At 42.3% G+C, this 13,114-nt stretch overlaps 1 protein-coding gene across 4 annotated transcripts in view; it reads right to left on the bottom strand.

Annotated features, from left to right (window-relative positions):
* The window catches only part of TTLL5 (tubulin tyrosine ligase like 5), a 136,361-nt gene that overhangs the window by 40,140 nt on the left and 83,107 nt on the right, over nt 1-13,114 (bottom strand). Inside the window, exon 32 of one of the 4 annotated variants that reach the window (XM_082058451.1) lies at nt 5,659-5,726. The exons of the other annotated variants lie outside the window; for them this stretch is intronic. Within the exon in view, the coding sequence (XP_081914577.1) occupies nt 5,690-5,726 (37 nt within the window). The 3' untranslated portion in view covers nt 5,659-5,689. Of the gene's footprint in view, nt 1-5,658; nt 5,727-13,114 lie in introns of those variants that run through there. 4 annotated transcript variants of the gene reach the window in all.

The raw sequence follows: 13,114 nt of genomic DNA on the forward strand, positions 1-13,114 counted from the left end.
GGAACAAAAAAAAAAGTGCACTTCCTTCCCAAAACTTCCTATGCATCTGTCCCCCTCTATCGCCTCCGGAAACTGGTGATGACATACCAGGACTGGCAGGACTGGATTATAAAGAACTGCAAGGAAAGAGTGGAAAGACTTTTATTTTTGTAAAACCTCACCTGGAAAAGTAAGCTCTTCAAGAACTGCAGAGCAAGAATCTCCCCATTTTTTGGCACTTTGTCCTCCAAAGATTAATACCACAGAAATGTGTTGCCTTTCCAGAAGAGACTATTCCAGTTTATGACAATTTTGGCCTCCTCGTTTGTCTTTTGTTTTAAGCTATACAGAATACAGTTCCCATTCCACTCTTAATGTTTTTCCATAAATTCCTACCTCCTATGGGGATCAATCTACCTCTTCGCCTGAAAACAGAGCTCAGCCTGCACCATTTCCAGTAACCCCATGTTTCAACAGGAAAAATCATGGAGTTCACATTATCATAAATAAGTTCCATATTCAGTGGAATAAATGGAGTTACAGCACCTTGTTTCTGGCAGAGAAGAGTTAAGCAAGCAAAGGGGAAGCTCCCAGCTCACTACCTCCAGCAGATACAGCAGTGAGTGGCGTCTGTTCCTGCTTTAACAGAGGCTTTATTTGAAGCCTTGGTTTAGCCACCACGTTTCTCTGTCTCTTTCCCTATCAGAAAGATGATCTGGCCTCTCTAGTGTCAGCAAGGAGTTGTGGGGCATCATAGATGTAAATCTCTGCCTATTTTATCTGACCATTGCAGAAAAAAAGATTAAAATTACCGTGATTATTTTGGGAGGGTACATAAAGCGGAAGAGAAAGGAGGAAGCAGTAATTACAAAGGCAAAGAAAACCAAAGTAAAATAAATTTGTTAATCTAATAGGCCCAAGCCAGTGCAAGGTACTTCAATGACACATGGCACAAGGCACTATAACTCAAAGGGTAAAATACAATAAAGCAACACTGTTGTTAATGCACACACTCTTGGTTTAATTAATTTTCTTTTATTTCTCTCTCTCCATCCTGGCACTGTAAAGAAGAATGCAACACATGAAGGCTGGGGGCAGAAGTGCTGCACAGGGCTGAGGCACCATACCTGGCAACTGCTAAAACAGAACTTCAAAGTCTCAGCTCCCTTTGAAAATCCATCAGGCAAGAACCACTCCTCCCCTTCAGCTTCTTTAGGAGCTGGTACACTTAACCACTTCAGCATGTTTGGCAGTTTTACAGTTACTTCCAAAGCAGGTGGTGGAGTGGAAAATTGTGGGAGATCCCCTGAATCACTCAGTTGTCTCCCTCTCTCCCCGGCAGGCAGTAACGCACGTGCTGACCAATTAAGCATGGAAAATAGGGAATTAGGGATTACACCTCTGAAACTACAGAAAAGGCCCAGGCTTACCTCAGTAAACCGGGTCAATAATACCTTTCTGCAGGAAACTGCTAAATCTGATGACAGACAAAGTCTGTCAGTAGAGGAAGATGAGTAAAAGGATATTCAGGTAATTATATTGCATTCTACAAAGAGCTGGCCCACTCCAAAAGGCAGTTCTCAGACTTGTCTAGGATTTGTTGAAAGATCCCTTTCTGTCAGACCCTGTCTGCAAAAGATGCTGAATTGCACAAAACCTACCTGGATCAAGTAGAACTTGGAGTCTTTTACATGAGATTTCTACCTCTGCTTACAACTGCAACCTAGGAGGTAAAGACGGTAAGCCCTGGTTTTGTTTGCAGCACCTAGAAAAATGTTTTTTGATTCTGTCCATTTGAACAGGCACCCATATTTGTCACATTTCCTCCTTCAGTGTAGACTGAAGAGTCTATTATGCAGTTGTGCCAGCTCTGCTGATCATCCCAAATGCATACTATATCCACCTTTTCCCCTTGGGATTTGAGAAGAAAAGGAATCTAGGGATGTTGCTGTTTCCCCCTCAGGATCATAGAATCACAGAAGGGTTGGAAGAGACCCTCAAGACCACTGAGTCCAATCATAACCTAGCTCTAGCACTAAAGTCCCTAAGAACCCCATCTAAACACCTTTTAAACACCTCCAGGGATGGTGACTCCACCACTGCCCTCGCCAGCCTGTTCCAATGCTTCACAACCCTTTCCATGAAGAATTTTCTCCTAATATCCAATTTAAACCTCCCCTGGCAGAACATGGAGCCATTTCTTCTCATCCTATCACTTTCTACTTGGGAGAAGAGACCAACACCCTCCATGCTACAACCTCCTGTCAGGTAGTTGTAGACAGCGATAAGGTCTCCCCTCAGCCTCCTTTTCTCCAGGCTAAACAGCCCCAGTTCCCTCAGCCACTCCTCATCAGACTTGTGCTCCAGGCCCGTCACCAGCTTCATCACCCTTCTCTGACCTCTCTCTAGTATCTCAATGCCTTTCTTATAATGAGGGGCCCATTCCTTGATACCTTAATGACTCTTTTTGGGTAGGCCTTTCAATTGCTACATCTTCTGGACTGTATATGGGTTGTGAATATTTGTAATGACTCTGGAAACCAAAAGCCAAGAGCAGGTATCTTTAGAGGAAGTGCAATAGCTTTCATAGGAATTTGTGGTTAAAGATGAAAAAAAGTTATGCAATCCTATATTCCAGTCCAACTCAATCCCTTTTTCTAGAGCCAAAAATGGAATTGTTTCCTACAGTATACAGAGAAAGTTGTATAATTAGTCAGAAGCTCCCAGACTCAGGAACACAGATGGGAACCATGGAATCACTACCTCAGGAATTTCACCAAGCGATTGCATGTAATGCTAAGCATAAGCACATCAAAGATGCAGCTGCAGATACTAAACCCTTACGAGGACAGACTAAAATGTCACAGCCACTTAGTGTAATAATGTCCTTTCAAGAGTCCCCTCCTAACATAGATAAGGCACATGAAGAGGGGGCAATAACAACAGCATCCCACGTCTGATCAAGAAATCTGCATTATATGCCACTTTTTTATACTTGATGCCTTTCAAGATACTTCAGCAAATTTTCTAAACAGAGTGGACTTTTCTCACAAAAGCCACAACTGGTACATTTCACAGAAAATGAGTCCATAGTAAAGACAAATCAGAGTCCAAACATGGCCTCCAGATGGCTTGAGCAGAACACAGTCACATTTGCAAAGAAGTGAACCTTCATGCTCTGTACTGTCCTGATGGCTCTCTGAAGAAAAACTGGAGTATAGGACAGTAAGCAAGCTCTCACATAAAAGGCATGAGGGAAAAAACTGGAAGTGACAAGAGTAGTTGCTACCTAGTTTTGCTACAATATACACCATAAACACCAGAGTGAGATTTTGATAAACAAGATGCAAGCAACCACACATTCCAGAGCAACAAGCAGAAAAATTCACAATCTATGAAGTTACACGATATCAGGAATTTAGATAATTTCAGAGCGAGACATGCAAACAACAAAATATCCAGCACCATGGTTCTCTTTGCTTTCTCAGAAAGGCTCCCCAGTAACACAGGGCTAATGTCCACACTCACATATTCAGGTTCGGCAATGCTTTAGAAGTCACAATATGTTAACAAACAATTTTTTTCTGTTTAGAAAAATACCAGTAAAGAAAACCACTGGACTACATGGAATCATATGCTGTTCCCTGTGCCTCAAAACTACCTAGAAATTTGTGCATAACTTTTATTCTCTTTAGACTGATAGCAGAGGATACCTTAATATGTAAATCTTTTAGGTTAGCATCATCAGCAGCAAAGTGGAATTTCAGAAACAAAAGAAAACATGTCTCTGACCTTCCAAAAAACCAGGATCAGTTATGCAAACAATGCCTAATTGACTAAAAATGGATTGGATCCAAGCTTCTTGAAATATAGCAAAATAAGCCAATTATTAGGACTGGGCTTTCAAAATTATTTTACCAGTATCTATTAAGAGATTTTATTTAATAAATAATTTTTAAATGTATTTTATGCATTTATTTATAGAACTAAAAATATTTAAAATATTTGTGAACTTTAATAGATAACAGAGAAAGTTATTGTTCCTGTGGATATTTAATGAAATTACTTTGACGTTAAAACACAGCTGCTTCTCAAGGGTTTTCAAATTTGAAGAAAGATTAGCAAGTTCTCAATATTCCAATCCAAACTCTATGAAAGGCAGCTGTTCCAAAAATCTTAATAGGCAGCCTTTATTGGAACTGTTCATAAGGGATAAGCTCTAAATTTCCTTGATTTATTTATTTATTTATTTTGTAAGACATTTTGAAAAGAGACGGTTAGGGGATATTGCAGCCAGTAGGAATCAAAATATAACTCTTTTGGAGAATATTCTGGAGATAGTACATGCCGTTCTTTATTACAAAGAGGTGTGCTTATCAATGCACCTCATCTTAAGAGCAGCAAAGCCTCTGAAGAATCACTTCTGGGGCTTTTTGTGAGATTTACAAAAGCCTGTGCATAGATCTTCCATGTACCCTGTTTTCCTTGCTGACTTCTTCACAAAAGAAGATATTGTGTTCTCTCTGCCGTGTTGACTGCCTGAATTGGCAGCCGGTTTTAACTGCTGTTCAAATTATCATCTACCACAAGACATTTACAGAGAAGCCAAAAATCTTTAGCATCATGAGACTGACAACAAATCTTACACCCAAGCGTCTTCTAGTAGAGCTGAGATCAGAAATACATTGAACAGAACACTCTAACAACCTATTTCAAGTTTTTTCTAACACCACAATTTGAGATATTTTAGGAAACAGTCACGAGAAGCAGAAGTCACTACACTGTAAGCCAGTATGTTGTCTTGGATAAGTACAGTTCATCAGTACCATGAAAGACCAACACAGGTATCAAACCTGAGCTTCTGACTACTATAAAGAGTATTATTCCACTTTTTCGGTGGCTTAAATCTCAGAAAAAAAACCTGAAAGTGCTGTATTAGTTGTAAAAATAGAAGTGGATCTGAAAGTTCAAACAGTTTCTAGGAATGCCAAGCCTCACTGGTATGACTGTTACCTCCTTATAAATCTACACTCAGTCACCAGCAGCAAGAAACAAATTCCTAAACTTAATCAATTTCATGTCTGTAGTTTTTCAAAACGCTAAGTGAAGAGAAGCTGACATCTCTTTACTCATCAGCATTTTTATCCCAATATCAAAAAAGAAACAGATGGTCCAGACTTGAGGTTTCCTCCTCCTCTTCACATAGCCTACCAAACCAAAGGTTTGCTGAGCTGAATTTTGAAGAAAACTCTATTTTCAACACTGAAGACATTCAGAGCCTAACTTGGCTATATTCTTCACAGAGAAGACTAATTTTTTTCCCCAGCAACAAGCAAATAAAGAATTCTTTATGCACACAAAAGGTTAAGACCACATAAGCCACAGCCTTTTTGCTCCAAAGGTTTACTCTTGCCCCGGCTAAGCATCCCTGACAGACAGCTGCCAAGTAGCACATGCAGCACTGCCAGATAACAATCATCTTAGACTAACTTTTCAGTCAGGTCTCATGTGCCAGACAGCAGAAAGATAGAAAGGGCAGTGGAACACATTTACTGAGCCAGATGCAATCTGAAATTCAAGCAAAGAAGTCATGCAACATCACCAATACCAGCAGCTGGAACATAAACCATGTCTTTGATAAGCCACTCTCACTTTGAAATTCCTTTTACTAAAGGTTGTTGTCTCAGGGCCAGTTTTCAGTAGATTTGGATCAGCCAGGCTGCCTTGGCCTCTCCCCACCTGGTTTGCTGCGGACAGTAATTGGATGAGAAATGTTAATAAAAGTTCAGTGAGTGCAACAGGAGAGTGTCTGGAAACTGTGGTATCTTTCAGCACTACCCAGCTTTTTTGCCCCCTTCCCCCCCCCCATTTTTTTTTAAAAAGAGGATATCCATATTTCAACTATTGTTACAGAATGAAACCCTAGAAATAACTGCTTGTGATAAAGGCCTCTGGATACATTGGTATTTCCATCCTGATATTGCAGAGCCAACCTTTAACAGTGCACTTAAAAAAATCTTTGTAATTGCTACTAGTTCTGGACAATCAGCTTTCCTGAGCTACCAAAAATGCTTTCTTCCTCATTACCAACTAAGTTGGGCCATTTTGGTCAAAATACTTGCTGGCTGATAGTATACAGTGTGGGGTAAAGACTAAGAAAGTACTACTAACCATGAATGTTACTCTTTTTAATTCACACTATTCCCTAAACAAAAAGCTGGCGTTCCACTGTGGAGTTCTGATTGCCCCATCTTCTTCAGATTACACAATACATGTACACTTCAAAAGTCTATAAGCTTGTGAACAGGATCACAAGGCAAAGCTGTTACCACATGCATAGGGAAGCTGAAATACTTCCTGACTTATTAATGCTTTTTTCCCCTCCTCCCCCTCCTTCAAAAGAGGTTTTTGTTAAATGCTAGAGCCCCACGTGGCTCACAAACAGCTGCTGCTTGATACCTGCAGCCCAGAGAAGCCCTGGAGAATACCAGGCTGTCATGGAGTCAATATATTAATAGCATACAATTCATAAGCTCTTGTGTCAGCTACAAAATTCCCCCAGTCTGAAAGGTGGGGAAAATTAGATGACAAAGCAGCATCTTCAGAGGAAAGGCTGACTAACACTTTCAGGGATAGGAAAGGGGTTTCTGTGTGCTTTTGGCAGGGAATTCCCACTTATATCACAGGATAAAACACCAAAAAGGGCACCCTGCTTATCCTGAGCAAGCCAAGCTAAAGCATGACCTCAGACTGGATGGAAAATGTGAATGCGTTGGTGGTGGAAACTTCACTGCACAATGAAAGGTAGCCCCAAAACAATCATAGAATCAAAGCCCAGAAGGAAGGAAAACCTTTTGGCTCCTTTTGCTACCTCCTGCTCTGGTGTTTATACTTGGTCACTGAAAGCCTGAACTCACCTGAGCTTGACCCCAGGCTCTCTGGCTGCTGACTTCAGAGTTGTCCAGGGACTGCCCCACATGAGGGCTGCCTTCTGGAAAGGATTTCCACATGGATCTCAGGTCATACCCTGCTCCCAACATCTGACAGGCTTAATGAGATAATCAGATAATCCTAATTCAATTTATCTTTCTCAGCTGTACAACACAGTTGTTCAAGAGCTTTGCTCTCACAAGTAACCAAACTTCCTTTCTAACACTACCCTCTATTACACATCCATTTTCTTGAAGTGAAAAGGTACAGAGTAGACCTGGAAATCTCCAAAATATTCACAGTGGGTTCAACTTCAGGACAGCCCTGGAGAGCATGAGGCAAATGAAGGAAAAGTTGCTAGCCCATCCTGTCCTTCATAAGCCTGGCTTACAAAGGGGATTTCCATTTTTACAAAGCAGCATTCTGTGGTGTGTCTGGTAGGGAGGATACAGAACATGCAGCTCTGAGATTTCAAAGTGCCTCACTGTGGCCCACACGAATAGCACAGTTCAAAGATGGGCCCACTCAATCCCTGTGTTCTTAGGCCAGATGGACCTGCCCTAAGATCACTGCCAGAAAGGACGCTCTTCTGGGAAACTTCCCAATGCCCTTCTCAGCTACACAACTGTGAACTAATTCCAACAGCTATGGCATGGTAGCACGACTTTCATTTCTACCTCACTACCTGCAAGACCAATCAATGGACAAAACTTGAGGTTCTTGTGTGGGGAAGAGCCAGGAATGGATAAAAATATTGCTTAAAAAAATAGGAAAGGGGAGAAACCAGACATTCGTGGGATTCCCTGACAGCTCTGTGCAGGAGGAAGGGCTGGGCTGGAAAAAACAGGGCCTCAGGTTCCTGCCAAGCTGTCTGAGGCCCGTCCTTTCCAAATAGCTCAAAGAAACAGCCAAGGCTCTCTTGTAACCCTTTCGGAGCTCCCGCTGAGAGAACGGCTGCTGTGGCCAGAGCTGCTCCCACAGATCGCTCCGGTCCCTCACTCCCAGGAGGCTGTGAGCAACGCAGCCCATCGCCCCATGAGAGCTATGGCCACATTAACCCTCTGAATACCACTCTGGAAAGCAACTATTTTAATGGTGACTGGGAGGTTTAAATAACTGCAGAGGTAAGGGAGATTTGCTGGTCACTTTGCAAGATGAAATATCTAGAACCTATACAGGGTATTTCAAAGAGATCTAATATCAGCCATGGCTGGGGGAAAGTTATGAGTCAAGTAGCGCAAGATGCTAAAAGTTTTCAACTTGTTTGATACTGAATCAGATGCTTGTGCAATTTGTTCTATATTGAATTAGATGCTTATTAGAAAACAGCATGTGACTTCCCTACCAGCCAACAAAACCCACTGGTGGCAGATGAGAGCAGGAAGAGGAGAGTTTAGTGGTGAGGAAGGTGGGGGGAGGCAAAATAAGAATTGCATCAGCATGAACTGCCTATACCTGTTGCTCAGTTTTACGTTTACTGCAATAATCAAAGAAAAACAACTGCATATTAATAAAGAATCCAGTGTTTAATATGGTCAGAAGCCAGCAAGATATTAGTATATGTAAGTTATGAGTTAGAAAAAAAGATACAATAGTGTTAGTTACATAAAACCAATGTTTTACTCCTACTTGATGTACTATTTTCATTTCTTGTCACCTCTATAAAGACAGCCAGACAATTATTAGAGGACTGGGAAGATTTCCATTTAGAACTTGAAAAGAATGGGACTGTTTAGTTTAGCACAGACAAATAAGAAAGGAGATGATAGAAACATAGAGAATAAATAGTGCATAAAATAAATCAAGCATTTCTGTTTGCCTTCATGTAACAAGGGTGAAGAGACTTTTGGCAAATTTGGAAAAAAAAAAAAATAAAAAGGAAACTTTTAAAATTCACCTGTGGAACTCACTGCTACAGCTCAATGAGACTACACTTTTTCCAGAAAGTAAAAATATGTGATTAACAACAACATCCACACTAGACTTCGTAGAACATAAAGTATTGTGAAAACTACAAGCCAGTTGTTAACAGCCAGAGGATAAAAGCAAGGTTTGCCCCCAGACAGGGAATTTCACTGCTGCCCATCAGAATGTTCTCTGTGCTTCTACTGAAGGTGGTAGTGGTAGTTGCTCCAAAGCACAGGACCGGAGATCTAGACAGATTAGCAGCCCAGTCCGAGATGGCAAATCCCATGTTTTGATTAGGGTAAGGCCAGTCTGTGGAAGCAGCTGAAATGGGAAAACCCAGAACCATGCAGTATTGTCATGGAGGAAGCTATGAAACCCTCATCACTCCCCTCCACCTACCAGCATGGACTGCTTGCTGGGAAAAATAGGAAAGAGCCTCAAATCTTCTCTGAAAGGAAGTCATGCAAAGAGAAACCTGCTCCCCTCAAATTACAAGGGCTATTCGCAAAACCCGTAATTGCCCAAGTCCAGCAGACGTGGGGAGTGCAGGTGTTGTGCCCCCTGTGCTCAGCTAGATCCAGGCTGAGGGAGGCCCAGGCTCTGGCTAAGCCTCCCAGCAGCAGCGGAGTGGAGGGTCCGCCAGAGCCCCACTCTGCCCTGCCGTGAGCCCCAGCTCTCGCCTCCAGCTTGCAGCCCCAGCACTGGCTCCTACAGTCTCCCTGCATGCGGCCCAAACCCTCTTCGCCTCTGGAAATGGTCCTGCGATTAATCTCACTTATTACCTCGGAAAAGTAACAGCGCGGCGGCTGCCAGCCAAGTCCGACTCAACAGCGTCTGGGGAGCCGAGGCTGCGGGGCCAGGCCTCAGACTGTCTGGGCAAGTCACGAGCTTTCCGCCTTTCCTCTCCCGGAGGCTCCAGACAGGCAGAGCCAAGGCCGAGCTGTGGGAAGCAGGGATCCTTCAGGCCTCTGCCAACCTGTGGTGCTCAGGCTCAGGGCGATTTCCGCGCAGGATGGAGAGTAATTGGACCTGCCACCACAAGTTTCTCTAGTGTGACCAAAATATATATAGGAAAAAATACAAGGCAAGCCATGTATTCGTGAATTTTAAGACAGCCAATTCACTTCCACAGTTAACAAGTTGTCACCAGTGACCCTAGCAGATGTATAATTTTTTTTTTTAAATTAATAATTTTTAAAAAAGAAAAAGAAAAAAAAATAGGTAAGAGGTTGCAGGGGCAGGGGAAGGCTTGTTACAGGCACAAATATGCATGGGTAGAAGAAGAACGTGCTCAAACTAGAGACAGGATGAGTTGCAAGAAGGTACAGCTTCCAAGGCAGTACTTCAATTTTTCACCCACCCTTCTCAAACCTCCTCTGAGCAGAAGGTAAGAAGAGACCAAACCCCAAATTTGGGGCACTCAGAAATGCTGTTTCTGAAAGACTGCAAGCAGCATGACAGAACTGCCAAGATGATGCATGGGAAAATAAACAAACAAAAAAAATAATAATCACTGTATCCACCCTCAATTACTCCTTCACCTAAAAGAAAAAAAATGAATTAATTTAGGCATTAAGGTAAAGAGAAGAGGACAAACAGTATGAGGAGCAAGGCTATGCTAGCACACGGCTGGACTCTGTGCTGTTGGTCTGCTGCTGCTCTGGCACTTCTGTGCTGCTTAGCTAGGGAGGTGTTAAGGTCAACGCTGTTTGGTTACACCAAACTGAAGGCCTATTGTGTAGCCCTCAGTGCCTGCTGCTTTCTGCCTTCATTTGCTCCAGAGGCATCAGCGCAGCACCATCTCCAAGTTAGTTTGCACCTAGATGCTGTGCAAATATATAGGCTCTGACCACTTGGCAAGTGCGGCACAGGACAGCAGTCAGGCAGTCTCTACCTTGCAAGAAGCTGCAGGGAAGATTTGGAAGAGAATAAAGTTGCTATCAACTCTTAAGATGCAAAAACACAAGGCAACACATATGTAACAGTAAAACAGATTTATTCTTATGAAAACTTGGCATTAGCTGCAAAGATCTCTGGGAATTCTCTCCTCTGTATTTCTAGCTGCGAGATCATGTATAGTTAGTTCTTTTCCACAGCCTCTACTGCAACATCCATGCTGCTTCTACCACGCTAAGCCCACCCTGGCCTAGCTCATGAGTCTTGCAGAAAAGCAAAACTGTCCTGTCAACTGCTCACCCTCTGTCACAGTGAGAATCACCTTGCACATTAGCACATCTCTTGGCCATTCCAGTATCGCTCTTCTCACAGCTCTTCAGAGCCTGTCTAGTCAGGGTTCAAGCCTGATTTCTTATTTTACATACTACATCTCCAAAATGTAAAATAAAAACTGAGGAATCAATGAAGCCACTTACACTTTTATGTCAAGTGCAGCAAACCGTCCCTTTGACACAAAGGACCAAGACCAGTGAACCACAATCAGCCTGTGATAGCTGTCTGGGGTCTTTCTGGCAAAACTCAGTTTCAGTGGAAATAGAGAAGCCACTTACACCAGCACAGAACAAACTCTGAAGAGAGATGAGTGTCTCTTCCACATCATCACGAGTCCAAAGGATATATATTTAGTATGTTCAGAGCAGAACATCTGAAACCTGGAACATGCAGTACATGTACCCCTAGCAGTAAATGAAACTGGCACAAAGAAGGCACCAGGCAGTGAAGTAGGATATGAAGTACCCACTACCCAGTAAAGGCTATGGAAAGCCAGTGATTAAAAAGAAGGTCCTGGTTTGGGAGACCGTAAAAGCAGTATAAGATTGTCAGGGCACATGGCACAAGGGTCTTAGCTTGTGAGCTGGGGTGTGCAAGAGTGTAAAACCATTTTTCTATGTAGAATTTTTAGGATAAAAAAACACATATTTGCTACTATAACAGGCACAGTAAGCTAATGTTTTAAGTGGTACTGGATTTACTGCACCCATACTGTTCAGCTGATTTGTATGCGAGCAGTAAATATATGGCAATGTGACCCAGAAGCACCTACTGTGTGAATAACTAGGTTGTGAATGGGCATGAAGTCTGATTCCCTCAAAAAGCTGCAGGCTTACTGCACATCAGATATTTCCACAATTTCCAAACAGGAGGCATACCATTTGGGGCTCCTGAAAGCCTGAGATGCCAAGTGTCTGGGTATCATCTTCTGGTTTCCCACCTCATTTGATACTTCCAGACAAGGAAAAATAAAATGAAAATACACAAAGTAGAGCCTGTTCGGGAACCTGGACATATGGCAGGCATGTGCACACAGTCCATGACGCCCTGAGCAACTGCTGCTGTTACTACCACCGAGAATGACACCAGAGGAAATTAACCTTAGAAACCCTTAGATCAGAAAATTGAAAAAAAGTCTGATTTTATACAATTTGCCCCAGATTAGACAGCTTGCCAACAAAACATCATTTCTCAATGAATCTGAGCACCTTGGCTGAAATCATGAGCTAAGAAGTATTTCAGGTATGTCAAGCAATGAGAAGTGGAGAATCCCTCATTTCTGACTGCAGTGGCCCTCCCAGGCTGTCTGGTGTAATTTACACTGCCATACTACCCCAAGGCTTGCTTGCCTGCCTCTCCTAACCAAGTCAGATAATCTGTCAGGAGATCCAAGGAAAAAAATATACTGAGTACTTTAGAAGAGGCTAGGTTGGTCTTGTCTTCAAGTTGAAAGAACAAGAAGCTAATGAAACAGAGGTCTGAGAAAACACTGAACATTTCACTGCAGCAGGCACAGACGGAAGCATAGGAGGTTACACATCCTCGGACTGAACTCTGGAAAAAAGTCTCAAAATGGACAGCTGTGCAGACTTAGGAAATAACATTTTAACATACCCAGAACTGTTATCTGTGTCTTCATTACAAACTCAAGATATCTTTTGCCTTTTGGCCAGCAGACTACTGATTTCACACCTCATCTTATACAGCCAAAAGAATTCAACAAAAGAAGGAAGAACTTCTTTTGAGAAACATTTAAATAAGTCAGTGCTGGGAGAACAGGAATTAAAGAGGAGGAAGAACTGTCAGTAAGAATAGCCTGAATCCTATAGATTGCAAGCGTCAAAATAAAATTTTCAAACAAACCTCAGCAGCACTAAAATGGCTTAGATTTGCCACAGAATCATACGAAAACTGTAAGGACTGAGTTTCAGAAGCAGATGTTTGAACTGGAGCCAAGTGCAAGCCAGATAAGAGACCCATTTACAAAACATTTCCATCCTTGCTGAATTCTACAACTGATAGACCAGAACCTTAATGGAACAAAACAGGAAGCTTTTCTTCAAACAGT

Source organism: Streptopelia decaocto (assembly GCF_964273445.1).
Source record: "Streptopelia decaocto genome assembly, chromosome: 7".
Lineage (NCBI taxonomy): Eukaryota > Metazoa > Chordata > Aves > Columbiformes > Columbidae > Streptopelia > Streptopelia decaocto.